The 17829-nt window shown below is 47.6% G+C and overlaps 3 protein-coding genes across 7 annotated transcripts; 1 reads left to right on the forward strand and 2 right to left on the reverse strand.

Moving 5' to 3' along the window:
- Positions 1–147: 147 nt before the first annotated feature.
- nln (neurolysin (metallopeptidase M3 family)) lies at positions 148–4640 on the reverse strand. 2 transcript variants are annotated; one of them, XM_057019642.1, is made up of 13 exons: positions 4498–4640; positions 3849–4099; positions 3182–3330; positions 3004–3108; positions 2778–2880; positions 2550–2710; positions 2318–2453; positions 1644–2010; positions 1357–1558; positions 1096–1282; positions 897–1025; positions 691–827; positions 148–625 (listed from the first exon to the last, which is right to left on the reverse strand). In XM_057019642.1, exons 1-13 carry the CDS (start codon positions 4536–4538, stop codon positions 473–475), a joined length of 2121 nt encoding a protein of 706 aa, XP_056875622.1. In that variant the 5' UTR covers positions 4539–4640; the 3' UTR covers positions 148–472. The 2 variants fall into 2 exon arrangements, with proteins under 2 accessions (XP_056875622.1, XP_056875623.1); XM_057019643.1 differs by lacking the exon at positions 4498–4640 and adding an exon at positions 4253–4475.
- sgtb (small glutamine rich tetratricopeptide repeat co-chaperone beta) lies at positions 4617–8716 on the forward strand. 3 transcript variants are annotated; one of them, XM_057019653.1, is made up of 12 exons: positions 4617–4754; positions 5484–5600; positions 5711–5814; positions 5906–5981; positions 6209–6308; positions 6415–6519; positions 6595–6733; positions 6806–6868; positions 7081–7118; positions 7204–7287; positions 7728–7848; positions 7933–8716. In XM_057019653.1, exons 2-11 carry the CDS (start codon positions 5501–5503, stop codon positions 7837–7839), a joined length of 921 nt encoding a protein of 306 aa, XP_056875633.1. In that variant the 5' UTR covers positions 4617–4754; positions 5484–5500; the 3' UTR covers positions 7840–7848; positions 7933–8716. The 3 variants fall into 3 exon arrangements, with proteins under 3 accessions (XP_056875633.1, XP_056875631.1, XP_056875632.1); XM_057019651.1 differs by having other exon boundaries at positions 6595–6868; XM_057019652.1 differs by having other exon boundaries at positions 6595–6868; positions 7979–8716.
- A 422-nt stretch (positions 8717–9138) lies between these two features.
- On the reverse strand, positions 9139–15171 carry trappc13 (trafficking protein particle complex subunit 13). 2 transcript variants are annotated; one of them, XM_057019649.1, is made up of 13 exons: positions 15013–15171; positions 14373–14441; positions 12682–12781; positions 12528–12612; positions 12315–12442; positions 12167–12239; positions 11867–11911; positions 11584–11601; positions 10170–10303; positions 9897–10095; positions 9722–9822; positions 9498–9645; positions 9139–9406 (listed from the first exon to the last, which is right to left on the reverse strand). In XM_057019649.1, the coding sequence occupies exons 1-13, from the start codon at positions 15056–15058 to the stop codon at positions 9299–9301; spliced, it is 1254 nt and encodes a 417-aa protein (XP_056875629.1). In that variant the 5' UTR covers positions 15059–15171; the 3' UTR covers positions 9139–9298. The 2 variants fall into 2 exon arrangements, with proteins under 2 accessions (XP_056875629.1, XP_056875630.1); XM_057019650.1 differs by lacking the exon at positions 11584–11601.
- Positions 15172–17829: the final 2658 nt, after the last annotated feature.

Raw genomic sequence — 17829 nt, forward strand, 5'->3', positions numbered from 1 at the left:
TTAATATTGACCTACTTACACGAATTACACGTCCTTTGGCGCCCCCTGGTGTATATGAAACGTACTTCTAGTGTGTGAATTTAAATTCCTTTAAAATAATAGTAAATATTCCTTGTTGAGGAAAGCCACAAAATGTTACACAATATGTTAAATATAGAGGAATACGATTTTATATCATGTAATTTGGACAATTAGGATCCAGTCAGTATCATACTTTAAAGTTCACTGGCAGCGCTTTACAAAAACATATTTTCACATATTACAACAGCAGCATGTGTAAATAATAACGGGATATGACTTATTACGCCGAAAGATACCACAATAACCCAGCGAATAAGATTGAAATTGTGCAGCCACGACAACAAATACCAGTGGATAAAAGCGTGAGGGGAGAGAGATTCACGTTCAGTTCAGCCATTTCCTTCTATTTGTAACTGCATTAAATAATAAAGATGAATCGCCAGATACGTCGTTAAGACGTCTGCGTGTCTGGAGAGCTGATCAGTCCTTTGCACTGGAAGAAAGCATCCTGGCGTGGTTCCCGACCCAGAAAGGTTTTCAGCATGTCCGTTCCATCTGCGGAGCCGCCAGCCTCCAGAATCACCTTCCTGTACTCTCTTCCGACCTAAAACAAGACAAAGGTCAACATCCCTCACCCCTCAAACTAAAAGCCAAGAACGGCTCGCCCACCTTTGGATTCAGAACGCCCTCCTTTTTAAAGCGGCTGAAAAACATGTCGGTGGAGTAGACCTCGCTCCACAGGTAGCTGTAGTACTGGCCGTCGTAGCCTCCTGCCAGGTGGCCGAAGCTGGCCGTCATGTTGGTGCCTGTGGAGAGGGAACCTGTTTAAGCACGGCGCCATGGCGGCGTAACGTAGCTGTCGCTGGTCAACTGACCTGGTGTAGCTGGAACCCCCAGGATCTCCTCGCAGTGCTTTGCAAACACCTCCGAGGTGTCTGCTCGGGGGCTGCTGTGCAGCGTCTGGTCCACCTTGCTCAGCACCACCTGTCGCAGGTTCATGAGCCCTGAACACAGGAGCCGGGCACGTTTATAGGTCAGGAAAAGTTCTGGTTTGACTGAGAAACTGCGGCTGACCTGTGTTGGCCACTCTGGAGGCTATCAGCTTGTCCAGCATGTCCTCTGGGATGGGAGCGCCGTCCCTGTAGTGGCCGGACATTCTCCTCAGGGGCTCCTTCTCCCAAACCCAGTTCTCCAGCACCTGCGAAGGCACCTCCACGAAGTCCGTCTCCACCTGGGTCCCACTGAATTCTGAAAAAGCGGTCTGACGCGTACACAGGCAGCGGTCAACCCCAGTCCCACACATCAACCAGTGATGGAGTGTGATCAGACGGCCACCTTGGAGCAGATCTCGTGCATCACGTGACCAAACTCGTGGAAGTAAGTCTCCACCTCGTGGTGCTGCAGGAGAGAGGGCCATCCTTTCCTGGGCTTGGTGAAGTTAGCTATCATGGCCGCCACTGGGAGCCTGCGTTCTCCATCGGGTCCTGTGCAGCCGGGCTGCAGGCCGAAGCAGGCGGCGTGGCCGTACTTCCCCTCCCTCGCGGAGGCACATGTGCAGATGTAAGAGGGTGAGAAGCTCACAGCGGACACATGTAAACACATCGAGTATCTCTCGCGGCTACCGTGGATGCAAGTCCAGATAGAACCTGCCGACCTCCTCTCCCGTTTCAGCGTCCTGGGCCGTGTAAAGCTTCACGCCCTCGTGCCACACGTGCGCGCGCTCCACCTCTGCGAAGGTGAGGCCCAGCAGCTCCTGGTAGATCGCCAGCAGCCCTTTGGTCACCAGGTCCAGTGGGAAATACTCGATCAGCTTGTCCTTGTTGACGGCGAACTTGCACTGCTCCACCTGATTCATGTAGTAGGGCAGGTCCCAGGCATTGATCTGCCCATCGAAGAGGAGGCCCTTCATCAGGCACTCCCTCCTCTTCAGGGAGAGGATGTATTTCCTTTCCTTCATCCCGACGGGCTTCAGCCGCTCATGGAAAGTATCTGGAAGCACAGAAGCAGACGGAGAGTTGATCGGAACTCTCTTCTGGGCTTCCCCGCAGCTGTGGGAACTCGCTGCCCTCTGATGAGCACGTGTGCCACCCAACAACATTCAGTACATAGCACGCAGCAGACAGGGGGTGTCCCGTTTCTCCCACCCCTGGGACTCCGCGTCCGCCTCCCCGTCCATCCGCCGCTGAGATTTATCCTCCAAAATTCAAGACATTCCGTCCGCTTAAATAACACAACATTTGTAAACGTGTGCACGTGAAGTAAGGCGGGGGTGGGTGGGGGTCAAAGGGCGTCATACTTAAAAAGTCAGACACATGGCTCGCGTTCTTCGCCATGTTGATTTCCAGGACATAGTTGGCGTGGCTACTGTAACCCAGCAAGTCTGCGACCTTTGACCTCAGCTGGACCAGCTGCTCCAGAATGGCCGTATTCACCTTGGCAAAGAAATAAAAGAGGAGGAGGAAGAGGAGTCGTTTAAAGGAAAGGTGTGAGTGCAGGGGGCCCAGATCTGTCCCCAGGACTCCTGTTACCTCTTTGCACCTGCTGTGAAAGGCGGTTTCCATCTTCCTCCGCGTCTCAGGGTCGTGACACCTCTTCATCAGAGGGTAGTAATGGGGATACTCCAGCGTCACCCGGTACCGTCCGTCTGCCGTCTTCTCCAGCCCGTCGAGGTAGCTGTCGGCCATCCCACCTGGGGAAAGCAATCGACGTGAGCGAGCCGGCGTATCCGTGGCGACGGCCGAGGCTCGGGCGCCTACCCAGCTCGCGCTCGGAAAACTCGAGGGAAGTGGTGTCCTCGTTCAGGTTTCTGTTAAACTCGATGGAGAGTTCGCTAATCAGCTTGGAGGTTTTCTTTATTTCCTGGGAAAACAAGCAAAGGCGCCTCCAGGATTACTGAAGTTGGGTTTTCAATCCGTCGCTGAGAGGGGAGGAGCTAACGACGGGACGAGATCGGAGGTCGTGGGTCGTTTTAGATTTCTTTACCTCCTGCGTGTCTTTAGGCAGATGTAATCCTTTCCGCCGGCCAAGTGTCACAAGTCTGTCTAAGAGCCTCTTTTCTTCAGCCGAAATATTCTCTGGAGTGTTTTCCTGCAAAATACAAACGATAATCACATGACCCTCGTCACATGACAGTTTTTGAGCCGCACGACCCGAGACGCACCTGCAGGGCAACGATCCTCCTGAACACGTCTTCCCTCATACTGAGCTCCACGTCAAACTCAGACAGCTGCTTGTCGGCCTCCGTGCTCGCCGCTCGGACCTCTTTAGACGGGGAGACGTACTGGGGGAAATCCAGAACGTGGCGCAACGCTATGGGGACCACATCGGACACAAAAAACCTCCCTTTTAACAGGAAGAAACCCTGAGCAGGACCATTTTTACACATTCAAAAATGTCCCTTTTACAAGACTCTCCAAATGTTTTTACTGTTGTTACAGCTTCTAAATGTGGGGCTAAACTCTGTAAACGACCACAGATGCTTTACAGAGGATCTCCATGGCAACCGGGGGAGAGATAATGTCCATCAGACGTGTTTCAAATGCTGGATTCTTTCACGCCTCATCTCCGAGGCCGCTGCATCTGCCCGGCTAATTTCACATCAACGCGCACCTTCAGCAGCTCTCGCCTCACTTCTCCAGTTGCAAGCGAGCTCCTTGTTGTTGTCGTTAGCATGTAAACATGAGTCCCACGTGCCAGGTATCATTAATCACCTACTGCAGAGGCACATTCATGCATGAAAGTCTAAAATAGCAGCCCGTGTCCGACATACAGCTGGTAAATGTGTGTGTTCATGCATGTGTGTGCTAAAGGAAAAAACACAGACTTACATGCGTACTCCAGTCTGATGTTAGCCAGGGCTTTCAAGGTGTTTTCAACTGAAACGTTCTCTATCTTCAAAGCTCCAACCTCGTCATAAACCCTGTTGACTCTGCTAATCAAGCTGTCGGTCATGGTCCTGATCTCAGGTGGCGACAGGTCCCATCTCAGTGCGTTTCTCTTGTTTCCCTCCTGGGAGCAGCTCTTGGCAGGTACCGCCAGGCCGTTCTGGATGGTCATCCTGAAGAAGGCTTTGGAGAGCCTGCAGGAGATTCCCAGCAACTTTAACATTTCAATAAGTCAAATCGAGACTAAATTTAACAGGTGGCAAACGGGGCGAGCACTAAATCCTTCAAAGTCACACTCGGGGACATGCTGTGAATTTTTTCCATGCTTAGCTGTGACCTTCCCTCACCTTTGTCAATTCGGTTTTAGGTTTCACGGCATCTCGGAGGATGCCTTTCCAAACAAGTTCATAAAAACGGGGGGATCATTAAAGCCAAGGTTTTAATAACAAGATACGGCAGCAAGCGATTCAAAAATCACATTTATCTTTTTAACAGGTGCAAGTGCGATTGCAGCAGTTCCAAATCGGTTGAAAGTATCCGGTAACTCTGTCACGCAGGTGTGACATTTGCCGATTAGACTGTGAAATCATACCTGCAAAGCTTTCGACTAACCACAACCCTGAACGCGCACATGCTGTGGCTTCATGCGGGGGGTTGCCCGTGCAAAATCACGCACTTTCTGCCCCTCTTTCCAGCGTGTGTCAGCAGTAGCAGCTACAGCAGCCTCCTCTCTCCAGCATGTGGGGTGAAGCGAGTGTTTCCGCTGCCGCCGCGCATGCGCAGACGAGGATGCGAAAAGCCGTCAGAGGTCCCGATGACGCGCTGAAGCAGACAGCTGGAGGAGCTCAGGTAGGTGGGAAAGGTTGGGAGGGGGCCCCAATCTTATCCATACTTTGTCTTCATGATAGCTGGGATCCGAATTTGGCAGTTGTTTATGTTATTGCCTCGCGGTGAGATCATTGGGATGTTTCTCGGGGGCGGTTTGGCACGGATTACGCAAACTGCGCTGTGCGCGAGCCCAGTCCGGGCGATTGGTGATCAATAGGCTGGGTTTATCGAAGCGATCAACGCCTGTTAATGTCACAGGTTGGATTCTGCTCAAAGGGACGCCTCTCAGAGGCCCAGAAACATCTCAGCTCACGTTGTTGTGTTACATCACAGCTTCTGCGTCGCTACATTCGTGTGCATCAACACACACCAGGGAGGAGATGCTGCTCGACACAAACCTGCGTAACACAACGGATGGATGGCTGCAGCGTGTGTCTGCGAACCACATTCACCAGGCTCATCCCTCCCGGACCAGATAACGATCGTTGTTTTGGGCCTTGATTCTGCCACCGCTGCGTGTGTTGTGACGTGGGGGGTGGGGGGTGTTTCTGATGCGTGCTGGTTGTTTAGGAAACCAGAGGCTCACTCCTGCTAGTCTGGCTGGTAATAACTATGACGTAGCACACGCACGACACTGCACGGTGCACTTGTTGGGAGACAGAAGGAACAGGAATAGCCAACTGAAGGGGTTTCGCCCTTTTTTAACCAATGATGTCGTGCGTGTTCACGTGTGTACATTTTTGTTTGCAGTTTCCCGTTAAAAAAAAATGGCAGTGGAGAAGCGCCTGGCGTTCTCGGTCGTGCAGTTCCTGCGAGATCAAATCCACTGTGCTGCTCTGAATTCTGATGAGCAGGAGAGTCTGGAAGGTGGGTCAGCTCCACCTGCATCCATCCTGCATTCCTACCTCAATGCCAGTGTAACCGTGGTTTGTTTGCTTGTTTCTTTACCCTCCTCGACCCCTCCCTGCCGTCACCAGTGGCGATACAGTGTCTGGAGACCACCTTTAAGATCAGTTCCAGCGACTGCCACCTCGCCGCCCCGCAGCCTCTCAAAGAGATATTCCTCAACTCCCTGCTGAAGGTGGGTTCACCTGAGCTCAGATGTCACTTTAATGTCCCCAGAGTTCGTCCTTGTGTCATAAAGGTCTGTCGGTCTGTCCTGCTTGACCTAGAATGACAACCTGACCATACCAGAGACCTCCCCGTCAGCGGGAGACATCGAGCGAGCAGAGCAACTTAAGAACGAAGGTAACGAGATGGTGGTATGAGGCAGGAAAAACCTGGGCGGGAAAATCCAACATTTAAATAGGTTGATGCTGACTAATCATAGAGAGAAAGTACAAGAAAAATGAAGCCAAATCAGGATTTGTGGATTTAATGAATATAAAGACTGTTGGGAAACCAAGAAGCATAAAGCTATCAGAGTTAGCCAGCTAGCATCAGAATGTTAATCCCAGTGTGTGTTCTTGTATCAGGGAACAATCACATGAAGGAAGAGAACTACAGATGTGCAGTGGAGTGCTACACGAAGGCCATCGAGCTGGACCTGAGAAATGCCGTGTACTACTGCAACAGGTAGTTAAGCACACGTCCTTCGCTGCCAGGGGAGCGATGTCATGGGTTTCATTCCCGCCCTCTGCGGGTCTGAATATGGCTCATGGTGTGGACCCTTCCCCCGCAGGGCCGCAGCACACAGCAAACTGGGAAACTACACAGAGGCGACCTGTGACTGTGAGAGAGCCATCGGGATTGACCCCACATACAGCAAAGCCTACGGACGGATGGGGTGAGTCAGGTTAATGCAGACGCTCCGGCGTGATCGGCTCCATAACCCAGCTGAACTCCCCTGCTGTGGCTCTAGCTTGGCCCTGACGGCCATGAGCAAGTATCCAGACGCCATTTCCTACTTCAAGAAAGCGCTGGTGTTAGACCCCGAGAACGACACCTACAAATCCAACCTGAAGATCGCAGAGCAGAAGCATAAAGAAGCCACCAGCCCAGTGAGTCGGGGGGGTTTGTGCGCTAACCTCAGCACGCCACGAGCCACTGACGGCGTCTCCGTTTGTCCACAGATTGCTGCTGGACTGGGGTTTGACATGGCCAGTTTAATCAACAACCCTGCCTTCATCAGCATGGTGAGAGCATGAACACGGGCCCTTTGCTGCACTTCAGCTCAGCCACTCATTCTGTCTGACAGCGTTAAACCAGACCCCCCCCCCCCCAAATTAGTCCCACGATTGACAGGAAGGTCTTTAATGAACTAAGAGGTTGTGTTGCATGCAGGGGACAGTCTGTTCCCGCAGCGCGATCTGATTAAGGCGGATTTCAGCTTGAGTTCTGTTTACAGGCCGCAAGCGTGATGCAGAATCAGCAAGTGCAGCAGCTGTGAGTGTCATAAAGAACCGCTCGTCTGTGCGCTCGCTGTTTCAAATCAGGCTCTGACTCACTGTCACTGTGTCACTGCGCCCAGCATGTCAGGAATGATGTCCAACGCGGTGGGCGGTCCCGCAGCAGGGGTGGGCGGACTCTCCGACATCTCCAGCCTGATTGAGGCGTAAGTAGGCTCGGTTCAGGATTAAAGTGGAGGAAAATGCCTTTTTCTTTTCATTGACAGCGCCAGGCCAGAAAAGTTCTGGCCTGGAAACTTTCACGTAGTTGCTGGCAGATGTTCTGACGCCCTCTCCCAAGCTACGCTAAGCTAAGCTAAGCAGCTGGAGCGGTCGAAAGCCAAACACACACAAGCTTTTTGGCAGTTGTGCATTAACTTTAAGGTCCTTCACTTGAGCATTTTCATCACTTTTAACATCAAATATTACCTTGTAACTGCACGTTTATTTACTAATTTTAGTTATTTTAAACACTGCAATGGTACCTTGGCCAGTGAGATATTTTAACACAGATTTTTACACGTTGGGGCATCAAATGTCCGGAACTCTTTCTTTTATTCATCGGTGTGCACTGTTGGACTGGAGGTCTCTTTCTTTTCATTTTCAGAGGGCAGCAATTCGCGCAGCAGATCCAGCAGCAAAACCCGGAGCTGATCGAGCAGTTGAGGAACCACATCCGGAGCCGCTCCTTCAGCGGCAGCGCCGAGGAGCATTCCTGATCTCCTCAGGTGCGTAAACAGAAGGAAACAGCCGGGCTGCATTTATGCCAAGCGCTTTTCCTTTTTTCATCACCGTCTCGTTCCGTCTTTCAGACCGAAGCCGTGTACATCGCGATTACAATCTCTACACCCATTTCAGAGCTGGAACACGGACGCAAGAATGAGACCGAAGGCACTTTTGTGTGACTGAAGGCCCTGTAGAGTGTGTGTGTGTGTGTGTGTGTGTGTGTGTGTGTGCGTGTGTGTGTGTGTGGTGTGGGGCGGGAGGGTGGAGGTAAGGGCCTGGGGCGTGGACCACGAAGCAAATCATCACTCACACCCCAAACACGTCATCCCAGAGAGATCGGAGAACCGACGCGACATCGGTCCGCTCTGTGCTCAGAGCCGTTCTGCAGAGATGTGGCTTTCCTTGTGCTGAACGACTCATCCTGGTCACGTTCTGAGTTGATCATCCTTCAGAGAGAGAGAGAGGGGGAGGGAGGAATGTACGCAGGGAACCTGCAGCTTTGTCTCATACAGGAACATCATCTTGCCTTGTTTCTACTCTTTATTTTTGTAGACAGGAAACATTGTTCTTGTTCGCCGATGATGAAGATGTGCTCCACTGCTTTTCAACCTTTTTGGATCTAGCCATCCGTTTGACGGTATAGCAGTGTTTGCTGCCTGCGTTAAGTTGTTATTGCACTTTAACAAATATAAATGTCTCCCCTTTAAGCCTCCTTAATTGTTTAACAACTACGCTGTTCCGATAGTTCGTTTTGCATGCTCTTAAATCTTGTATTTGAGAACAAATGCTCTCCGGAGACAATTAGGTATGCTAGGACAGCACATTGTTTTGTCTATGACATGTGAATAAATATCCACTAATTGAGGAGCAGCTTGCTCATTTTTGTGTGTATTTGTGACAAACTGTGGGTAAATCCAGGACACAGCCTGGTGACTTTTACCTCTTTAGATCTAGAAGTAAAGCCCACCTTTGTAAAGTCTGACAGAAATATCATCCAATTTCCCTTTGAAATAAGAGAGTAAATTATAGATTATATGTAAAAACCCAGAAAGTCAGAGCTCTGGAGAAGCCTCAGAAGCTGTAAATTGGTTTTAAAGGAAGTCGAAGATGTGTGAAGTGAGGAGCTTATCTGCTTACCAGATAAAAGTAGTTTTGATAAAATCCCCATCGTACTGTGAGCACCAAGAACACAATCAGGTGATCTTAATCTACTTTTTCTCCACATTATTCTGATTCCCTGGCCAAAGCTTCAGTTAATTACGCTGTAAAATGCAGCAGAAAAATTACAGAGGTTTTACAATATTGCACATTTAATTGCAAAGAAAGCGATTTATGTTATTAACAAATCATTTTAAAATCCAGAATTATCCACACCAGTGGCAAAAACAACGTGAAAAAAACAGTCCTGTTGGTCCACTGAGCTCTAAACAGCCAGTTGAATGAGTAAAATCCCTAATGCTCGTTGCTTTGGTACGGGCAGATCACGCACACTTGAGCGATGTCATCGTACTCGTACGTCCTCTTCAGAAACGTGTCCTTGAGTCTTAATCCTGACACACTCTGGAAGAAAGAGGCGGAGGGCGTTACGACCACAAAAAGAGGAAAAGAGCGACCGGCCGCGATCCTTTTCTGGAACCCCTGGGGCTCGTACCTGCAGACCCTGGACGGAGGAGAAGAGCGTGAGGGGCAGGGAGAGGGAGGCGGCGGGGCTGAGTTTGCCCAGCTTTCGTCCTGACGTTCCGCACCAGTGGGTGGAGGCGGTGTTGCACATCTCCAGCACCAGGTCCATGGTTCTCTCACTGCAACAACAAGGGGAGGGAACGCTGTTGCCTCTGCGGCCTCATCACGGAGTCACAGCAGGACGGACGCTCGTACCTGCAGTTGGTGATCTTACAGATGATGTCGAAGGGCTCCTCCAGGTTGACGGTGTCAGGAATCATCTCCAACGACAACCGGATGTCTCCGTATCCCGGCGCCTGGGGTGTTTGTGAGAGAGGGGAAAGTCAACGGGAGAAACGCTAAACGGAAGCTTCCACTGGAGGGGTCAGACCATTCTTTGCAGCTGACTCGTCTGGAGCCTCCCCCTCTCCCCGAGGTTGGTCTTCCAGACGATGTCCAGCTTGCCGATCACCGTCACGCCTTTGATGACTCCGGCCTTCTCCGCGTACTCCGGCTTCGGCTTCAGGCAGTACAGATACTGCCGGGTGTCCATGGGCTGCAGGTAGGACATCTTCCCGAAGGTGCACTCCCTGGAAGACGAAGGAAAGAAGATGAGGAGTCCAGACGCTGGGCTGCACGACTGCCACGTTTGCACTGCTGTTACTCTGTGTCTCTGGACGTGATCGTGTTGAGCTCTGTGACGTTGTACATCATGGATGGCTCCAGAGAGACCTTCTCCATGAACATGGGCGAGGTGGTGATGTTCTGGATCTGAGCCTCCAGGAACACTTCATCTGTCTGGAGAGACGAGCAGCTAAATCCACACGTGCCCCCACGTAGCGGACAGGAGCCTCTGAGGCCGACTGAGCAAAGACTACTGATGTCGCTAGGACGAGCAGCTGGGATCGTGGATAGATTTACATTTTTTTATTCCAAGTTATTTGAAGACAGTAGAGTTGATTATTACATCAAAATGAAAATCTATCCCTCTCATTACTCTTCCCGTGTCTGATTTATACACGTGTGAACTGAAACAAGGAATATTTCCTGTTACAGTTGCTCAGTGGGCCTTGGAGGTGTTGTTAGTACAGCGTTTATACAGTAGGGGTTGCACAAGGACAACTGGCCAAATTGCGCTCAACCATCAACTAGTGATTGTTTTTTCTATTAATATCTGGATTTAATATATAGTTAAAATCCGACTACATCCGAGCTAGCTGTGTGAAGGTCGAGCTAGCAACCATCCGATAGTCATCATACACCCCATAAACGCCACTAACAACAGCTGGAAACACATTTGGAAGTGTAAAAATGTAACTTGGCCTGACTCGAACGATCAGCTGTAACAACTAGTTGATGCAAACCAACCCTTCAGTGCAACCTCTACAACCAGATTCCATAAAGAGAAGCAGGGATTAGTGAACGCCTGCGCCTGACAACGGGAACCATTCTGCACAAGCTTTAATCACAGATCCGAGCGTCTCTCAACCATGCAAAGCCATTCCGGCAGCTGAAACGTCAGGTTTAATGCATTGGATCAAGATTTGTCTCATTAGCTCAGAACACGCTGTAACCTTTAAAAACAATAAGACCTTTGTTTTATCATTCGTGAGTTCACGGTTGCGTAATCAGTGTTCACATTCATCTTTAAACATCGAGCACACGCAGATTCTCCCCACTGATGACGGACGCTTTCATCCCCACCCACGCCAATTTGACCCCACAAATTAGGATGAATGCTCAAATTTAAGTCCCAGCCCAGTGTAGGATGAGTTTGCAAGGAAAGCGGGAGCGTCCAAAGGAAAGGGCAAAAGAAAAGTAATGATGGAAAGCTCTTGTGCAGAACTAATCATCTAATTCATTAGTTTTGATTAACTATCGCAATTTCCTCCAACAATCGAATTTTTCTATGATAATTTGCATGTTTTTTTAGACAGATTATGGACTAGAACCTGCAGAAACTGTTTCACTACTTTCCATTCTGCACCTTCCTCTTGGGCCCCAGAAAGACAGACTGCTGCACAGAAAACCATTAAGAGAAGCTTGAGTTCAGCTATGAGAACAGGACGAACAATTACCACAGAACTGAGGTCACTCTAATGGAGAAAATAAAATACAGGAGATCATAAACAAATGGGGTTACAAGCCAAACATGATGCCAATGAACATCTGCAAAAAGCTCATACATGAGAACTAAAAAGATGGTTGTGAGGAAATCCCCCGCTCTCCACCGTCTCAATATGCCTCTACTGGCAACCTGCACGCTCCAATTATGAATATTAAACGTGGAATGAAGCGCAGTGCCGGCAATACGCTGAAAAACAGCTCATTTAGCCAAGGGCTGATCGGACCAGCACTCACCTCTGCGTTGTAGAACTTTGTCTTCACGTCCAGAGGCTTCAGAACCTGATTGAAAATAGATTGCAAACTGAAGGCTGCGGTTTTCTCGCACTGCATGTCCATGTAGGGACGACCTTCTAATCAGACAAACAGGAAGCCGTTGAGAAAACGTTCTAAAGGCGACAGCCACTCCTCAAAAACAGCCACGGAACCCGAATCCCGAGCTGGGATTGTCATTCCTGTCACAGACGTGTGACATTTCTCAGGCCTCCTCCGAGGCCACGCAGAGCTGGCTAATGACGGCACACACACACACCTCACCTGGAATTTGAAGAACTTGCGGAAATAGAGCTTCTCCCCGTACTGACTCGTGTAACTGACTGCACAGACGAGGCTGAGGAGAACGCAGGTGGCTGTTTTAGCCTCGCAGAGTCAGTTCGAATATTGGGGGAGGGGGGACAATGCATACATGTGTGTTCCGATTTCTTTAACTTCGTGGTGGATCACATCGTCGATGCAGCAGTCGGGTTTGAGTTCGGCCACGGCGGAGTTTGACGCCGACAGGTTGAGCCTCTGGGAGCTGGTCTGAAGGTCGGCCTGCAAGAGATGAAAAGGTGTGTGACGGCTGTGGCTGGCGCTGATCAGCGGGGAGTCAAACTTTGACTTTTATTATATACGGCACCTTCACAAGAATGTCCTTCACCACCTGGCTGCTGTCGTTGTGCACGCTGATGTAACTGGAGAAGGTTTCACCGAGGAAGATATTACTGTGGGGGGGGGAGCGTTCAGGTGAGCAGCAGAAGCAGCAGAAATAAAATGGTGCGAGTGCTTCCTACCCAAAGTTCTGCGGTAAGGTGAGCATCTCTCCCAGCATCAAATTCTCTGCTCCTTTGATGGTGGACGGGTCCTCCCTCATGAGCTGGCTGAATAAATCCCCTGAAGGAGAGGTGTTCACAAGTACTGATGCATTATGGGTAACACCTGTCTGCCAACTCAGCTCATATTCCACCAAGAGTTGAGGTGAAAACAAGGAATTGCACGTCTGGCCTCATAAATATTCCTGCTTTAATCATTTTCAGGGGCTTCAGAGAGGATTGAAGACTGCCGTCTGAGCCCAGATCAATCCAAAGAACGCCGCTTGTGTTAACGACAGCTTCAAATAGACACTAAAACCAGCCTCAAATATCCGGACACCATTAAGTCTTTGGCTTCTGCACAATTAATAGACTAATGGCAGACGCATGAAATAAGGCAGGAGGATCAAAGGTGGCGACACTTTGTTGGAAGATCCGGTTTCACTGCAGGGATAAACTACTTAGATGGGGTCCGATTTCAGTTTTGGCCACAAGCCCTCAACATTTAGGGGTGGTTACAAGTACTCGCTGGTATTGATCACCCACGTCTTGGTTTGGCACAAAAAGACATTTAAGTTCCATCTGTAGCGGCTGCTGTTAGAGTGTAATAACACAGTAAAGCAGATGTCTAATGTGTCTTTTATTAAATGGTATAAACACATCTAAGGATGTTTCGGGATGATGTTGAATCAAATTTAACCCATTCAACACGTTAGATAAGCTGCCCCTGCACCACCACTGCCATATAAATAGAGATCTTACTCAAGTATCAGCGCGAGCTCTGATTTATTGAGAGTTCGGGTTTCAGTGCTGCCAACACGTCTCTATAAAAGTTCACTCTCAAACTCACCTCTGAATTTACCACAAGCGTCAAGATAGTAAACCTAAACAACCAGAAAATGTCAAAAGATTTCAAAATGTACGTATAATTGAGAATTATATTGAAATGTGTTATTGAATATTATGTTCGAATTGAACACGGTTTAGCCTACTGACCACCACAATGCCACACACACACACACACACACACACACACACACTAATGCTGTAGCGATTCCTGCTGTTGGACTGACTCAATCTGTATGTTAAAAGAATATCTGAATGTTCTGTGCAGTAGGTTCCTGATCCATCCATCAAACTTCTAACTGGTGTTCCCTTGCACAGTCCTGGGGTCACTGGGGGCACTGGAGCCCATCCCAGCTGCCAGTTGGGCGAGAGGCAGGGTGATGGATCGCCAATTAATCGCAGGGCCAATATATGAAGGCAAGCATTCACTCACAGTCACACCTAGATAATTTAAATGAGCCATTTCCAATACGCCCTAAACGCATGTCTTTAAGAGGAAGCTGGAGAAACCAGGCAGACAGGGAGAAAATGCAAACTCCACACAAAAAAGCTCTCTCAGATTTCAGCATTGCTTCAGCCACATGCATTTGATCTGGGTTAAAGCATACAATAAGTTTTATTATTAAGGCAAGTACTTTCAAGACTAGTCTGTAAATCACTCAAAAGACACTAAATTGGAACTTTCTCTTTGTACAACTTGGACTTCGTTCACTGGGACTCCACTCCATGGTTTCAAGAATATCGCCTGCAACTCTTTTTTGGATGCACAAAAGCTTTAAGACAGGTTTAAATCACAAAAATTTACAGTATTAGATTACCAGACTTACCTGGAAGGTCTCGTTCTTCACATGTCACTGGCAAATTTGTGAAAAGTGTCGGTTTCGTCAATCTCATCACTATAAAATAAAGAAGTATTTGTTAGAGAATGGGTAAATAATAGTTGGTGGCACCCTCAGAAATCAATTTTTGACACATTATTAAAACGAAAAGGTCATAATACGTACAAATATCTGATAGTTTTAATCATTAATCTGATGTTAATGTGCACAATGAGTCTTCAATCACCGAATATGTAGTGAATAAATGCATATTTATAGCAGATGCCATTATTTTATTCAAATATTTGGGGGTCGGGGTGTGACTTTCACCATCGCAATATAAAAATAAATATTTATGCATTAAAAAGGTGCCCAGTCAAAGCTAATTTAGATAAGCTGCAAATAAAGGTAAGTCAAGTGAAAATAGCACATTTAACTAAGAACAGAGCAAACGCCTGTCGCTACACTGACATTTCCTCAACTCCTGCAAATGCAAATCTTTATATTATTTAGGTTTTCATTGCAAAAATGACATGTTGTGACCTGTCAGGCTGAATAGCATGTTAGCGTTCGTGACAGCTTTCTCAACAAACAACATTGGCAGCATTCTAGAAGTCGCTGTTAGTTTACTGCAGCGGTGATAGAATACCTTTTAATGCGAGCAGGTGCTCCTGCTTCGCCTGGTTGACATCCATTTCGCCAAAACTGTCTTTTCTGGGAAAGTTAGCAACACCGCTAGCTGGCTACTGTTGTCATGAGACAGCTGGAGGACCGTAAACTCTGACCTCACGTCGTTCTTCTTCGTGTATTCATATCTTTATATACTGCCACCAACAGTACAGATGGGGTACTACAGGTCATTGCTCCAAATACATTCTTATTGTTTTACAAACGCATATTTAATGTGTTTTAATTTGCAGTAAAATTAAACTTAAACATCAATTTCCCTTCATATTAACAATAAATGAAAGCTTCTGCAGCAGACATACTGTGAGGGGGCCCTTGTACATGCAGTCCCGTTAAAAAGAATACCGATATTACACAAAGACAATATTTTTTGTGTCAGTATGAAAAAATATTTCCCAAAGAGCCATTACACTAACTGAAAACATGTGCTCAGTATTTCCTTGTGAAAAATAGTCCTTAAAAGTTTAGATTCTCCAATATTGAACCAATCTGTTTAAAAATTCAATTTTCCATTAAATACCAATGAACAAAAACATTTTCAAGGTGCCATTACTTCACTGGTGCTAGTGCTTAAAATAGATTAAAACATATTTTCTCTTTCACTTTTTTTCAGTGTCCTGTGTATATTTATAATACTAATATCAATAATACTAATATCTACTAATATTTGACCACTGTCACAGCTCAGACTCACATGAACATTCTCACCATTTGTTTCCTTCCACTGTCAGTTGTTTATGGACAGGATGCCAAGGACAAGCATCCCACAGGCCACAATGAGGCCACCAGTGGAATTTGTAAACTTTGCTTCCAGACCCAGAGTTGAAAGGTTCACCACTGGGAAAAATAAGTTATTCAGTCAAATTGGTCTGTTTTTTTATGCGCCCAAGTTCTGCAATTGCTGGTGAGTGTGTGATTTTGGCCGGTTTTCTATATTTTAATACTGCCAAAATAAAGAAGAGTTTATTAATTAGTCTCTGATACAACACTGATACAGGAGGTCACCCTGAGGAGCTTCCAGACGTGCACGGCTGTCAGGGTTCTGCGGAAGCACAGCAGAGAACACGGAAACATAAAGACAGCCGGGCCAAAAACCCACGATCCTGCAGGAAGAGGAAACGACAAGAAGGCAACGAGTCTGTGTTTTGTTAAGTTTTGGTGTTCCTGTTTATTTCGCAAAAACAATAGGAGCCATTCAACATAAATACAGTGTAAACGTTGGCTGTCCATACCTGGAATGGAAACATTACAGCAGCCCAGATGCCCACCCCGCTGTGCAGAGAGAGTTGTGGAAACTAAACACTGCACAGGCCCAGGATGGACAGAAGCAGGAGCAAAAACATCAGCCCGCCACTCAAAAGCTTCCAGATGTGCTGGTCCCAATCCCAGGTGAGACGGAGGTGGTGCACCAATACATACAAATGCAAGTTTCTCTCCCTTTATCTGAACAATTCAGGTTTTGTTTTCACCACAAATCGAGGGTAAACTCATTAACATTTACTCTAAAAATAAAACCCAACTCTTCCCCTAGTGGCTGGTTGGAGTACAACTCCTGAAATCTTACACTTCGCTGCGTTCACCAGTCCGTAATTATGATCCAAAGCACATCTACAGCAGAGATATATGAGAATATGTACAGCAGAATATGTACTTGCATCAGTTTATTGAGGCCTCTTTGCATCGATTTGTGGTTGAAGTTTAGATTTTCCTGTTCAGGATTTTCACATATTTGGGGTTATAAAATTAAAATTGGCATGTTGGTGGTGATATAACTCTAATAATAATAGGCAGTTGCAAAGTTGAGCGTTTTTTCCCTTTAGATGGTTGTGTGGAAAACATCGATTTGAGTTTGGATCATGACTTATCACATGATTTATCACTTTTTCCTGTGCATCAGTCTCTTTTCTAGATCTTATCACGCTAAAGAGAATGAGAGAGATATAAGCTAAACATAATACAGACACTCAAATGTAAAGTTACAGCAGGATTCTCTTATGGCTCCAGTGGTCAAGATTAATCAGAATTGTACAACATGACCTAGACGTGCCAATTTTTTCTGCTTGAAAGCAAGTGTGTGTGTTGGAGGCTCGTCGCTGTGTCATCTAATTTATCACAGATCTGTGTTCTGAATAAAGGCTCCAGTGTCTCGCACGGCTTCTCATCCCTGAATAAAAGCAGATGATCGCAGGGGGACAGTCATGTAAATCAATGTTTACTCTCGTCTCACAATAGCACAAACACTAGCAGCAATAAAGAAACGGCTCCTTGTACAAAAGAACGTTCGCTGCAGGTTCCCCGTTATCCTTTTTGCAGGGGTATTTTCACCTCCTTCATCATCCTGCGCAGCCTTGGGCAGAGAGGGGGCGACCTCATCTGTCCCGGACACTGGGGGGGTTGCTTTGGTTGCTTGTCAGCTGGCATGCGAGTCTAACGCTGAAGACTAAAAATAAATGCACAGATATGTCTTATAAACTGGATTTGAAGTCTTATAAAGCGTTTCCCCATAAACGCTGTATGAGACGTGTGTTACAGGCCATCACACCAATGTCTGGCTGTGCCTTCATGGACATGCCAACTACCGAGGACCTGAACACCCATTCAAAGTGAGGACATTGTGCTTGATTCTCACAACTTTTAAGGTCTGTTGGAGGGATCAGACCTTTGTAAGGTCGTGGTGAGGATGAGGTTTAGACATGATGACCAGGGTCTGGGTACGAGGCCAGGTAATGTATCTATGTCCATGAAAGTCCTCACAGAGGTAGAGGTTCAAGGGTGTGTG

The sequence above is a fragment of the Takifugu flavidus genome, chromosome 20, assembly GCF_003711565.1.
Source record: "Takifugu flavidus isolate HTHZ2018 chromosome 20, ASM371156v2, whole genome shotgun sequence".
Lineage (NCBI taxonomy): Eukaryota > Metazoa > Chordata > Actinopteri > Tetraodontiformes > Tetraodontidae > Takifugu > Takifugu flavidus.

What these genes read in the sequence shown, in the direction of transcription:
- trappc13 (XM_057019649.1), bottom strand. Translation starts at nt 15,058, where the DNA reads ATGGATGTCAACCAGGCGAAGCAGGAGCACCTGCTCGCATTAAAAG. An exon ending in GCAAGTTCTTCAAATTCCAG is followed by an intron (nt 11,912 to 12,166) that starts GTGAGGTGTGTG and finishes ATTTTCAATCAG; the next exon opens with GTTCTGAAGCCTCTGGACGT. An exon ending in CCTCCGTCCAGGGTCTGCAG is followed by an intron (nt 9,407 to 9,497) that starts GTACGAGCCCCA and finishes TCTTTCTTCCAG; the next exon opens with AGTGTGTCAGGATTAAGACT.
- sgtb (XM_057019651.1), top strand. Translation starts at nt 5,501, where the DNA reads ATGGCAGTGGAGAAGCGCCTGGCGTTCTCGGTCGTGCAGTTCCTGCGA. An exon ending in TGAGCAGGAGAGTCTGGAAG is followed by an intron (nt 5,601 to 5,710) that starts GTGGGTCAGCTC and finishes TGCCGTCACCAG; the next exon opens with TGGCGATACAGTGTCTGGAG. An exon ending in AATCAGCAAGTGCAGCAGCT is followed by an intron (nt 7,119 to 7,203) that starts GTGAGTGTCATA and finishes CACTGCGCCCAG; the next exon opens with CATGTCAGGAATGATGTCCA.
- nln (XM_057019642.1), bottom strand. Translation starts at nt 4,538, where the DNA reads ATGTGCGCGTTCAGGGTTGTGGTTAGTCGAAAGCTTTGCAG. An exon ending in CATCAGACTGGAGTACGCAT is followed by an intron (nt 3,331 to 3,848) that starts GTAAGTCTGTGT and finishes TGGTCCCCATAG; the next exon opens with CGTTGCGCCACGTTCTGGAT. An exon ending in TATCTGGACTTGCATCCACG is followed by an intron (nt 1,559 to 1,643) that starts GTAGCCGCGAGA and finishes TGCCTCCGCGAG; the next exon opens with GGAGGGGAAGTACGGCCACG.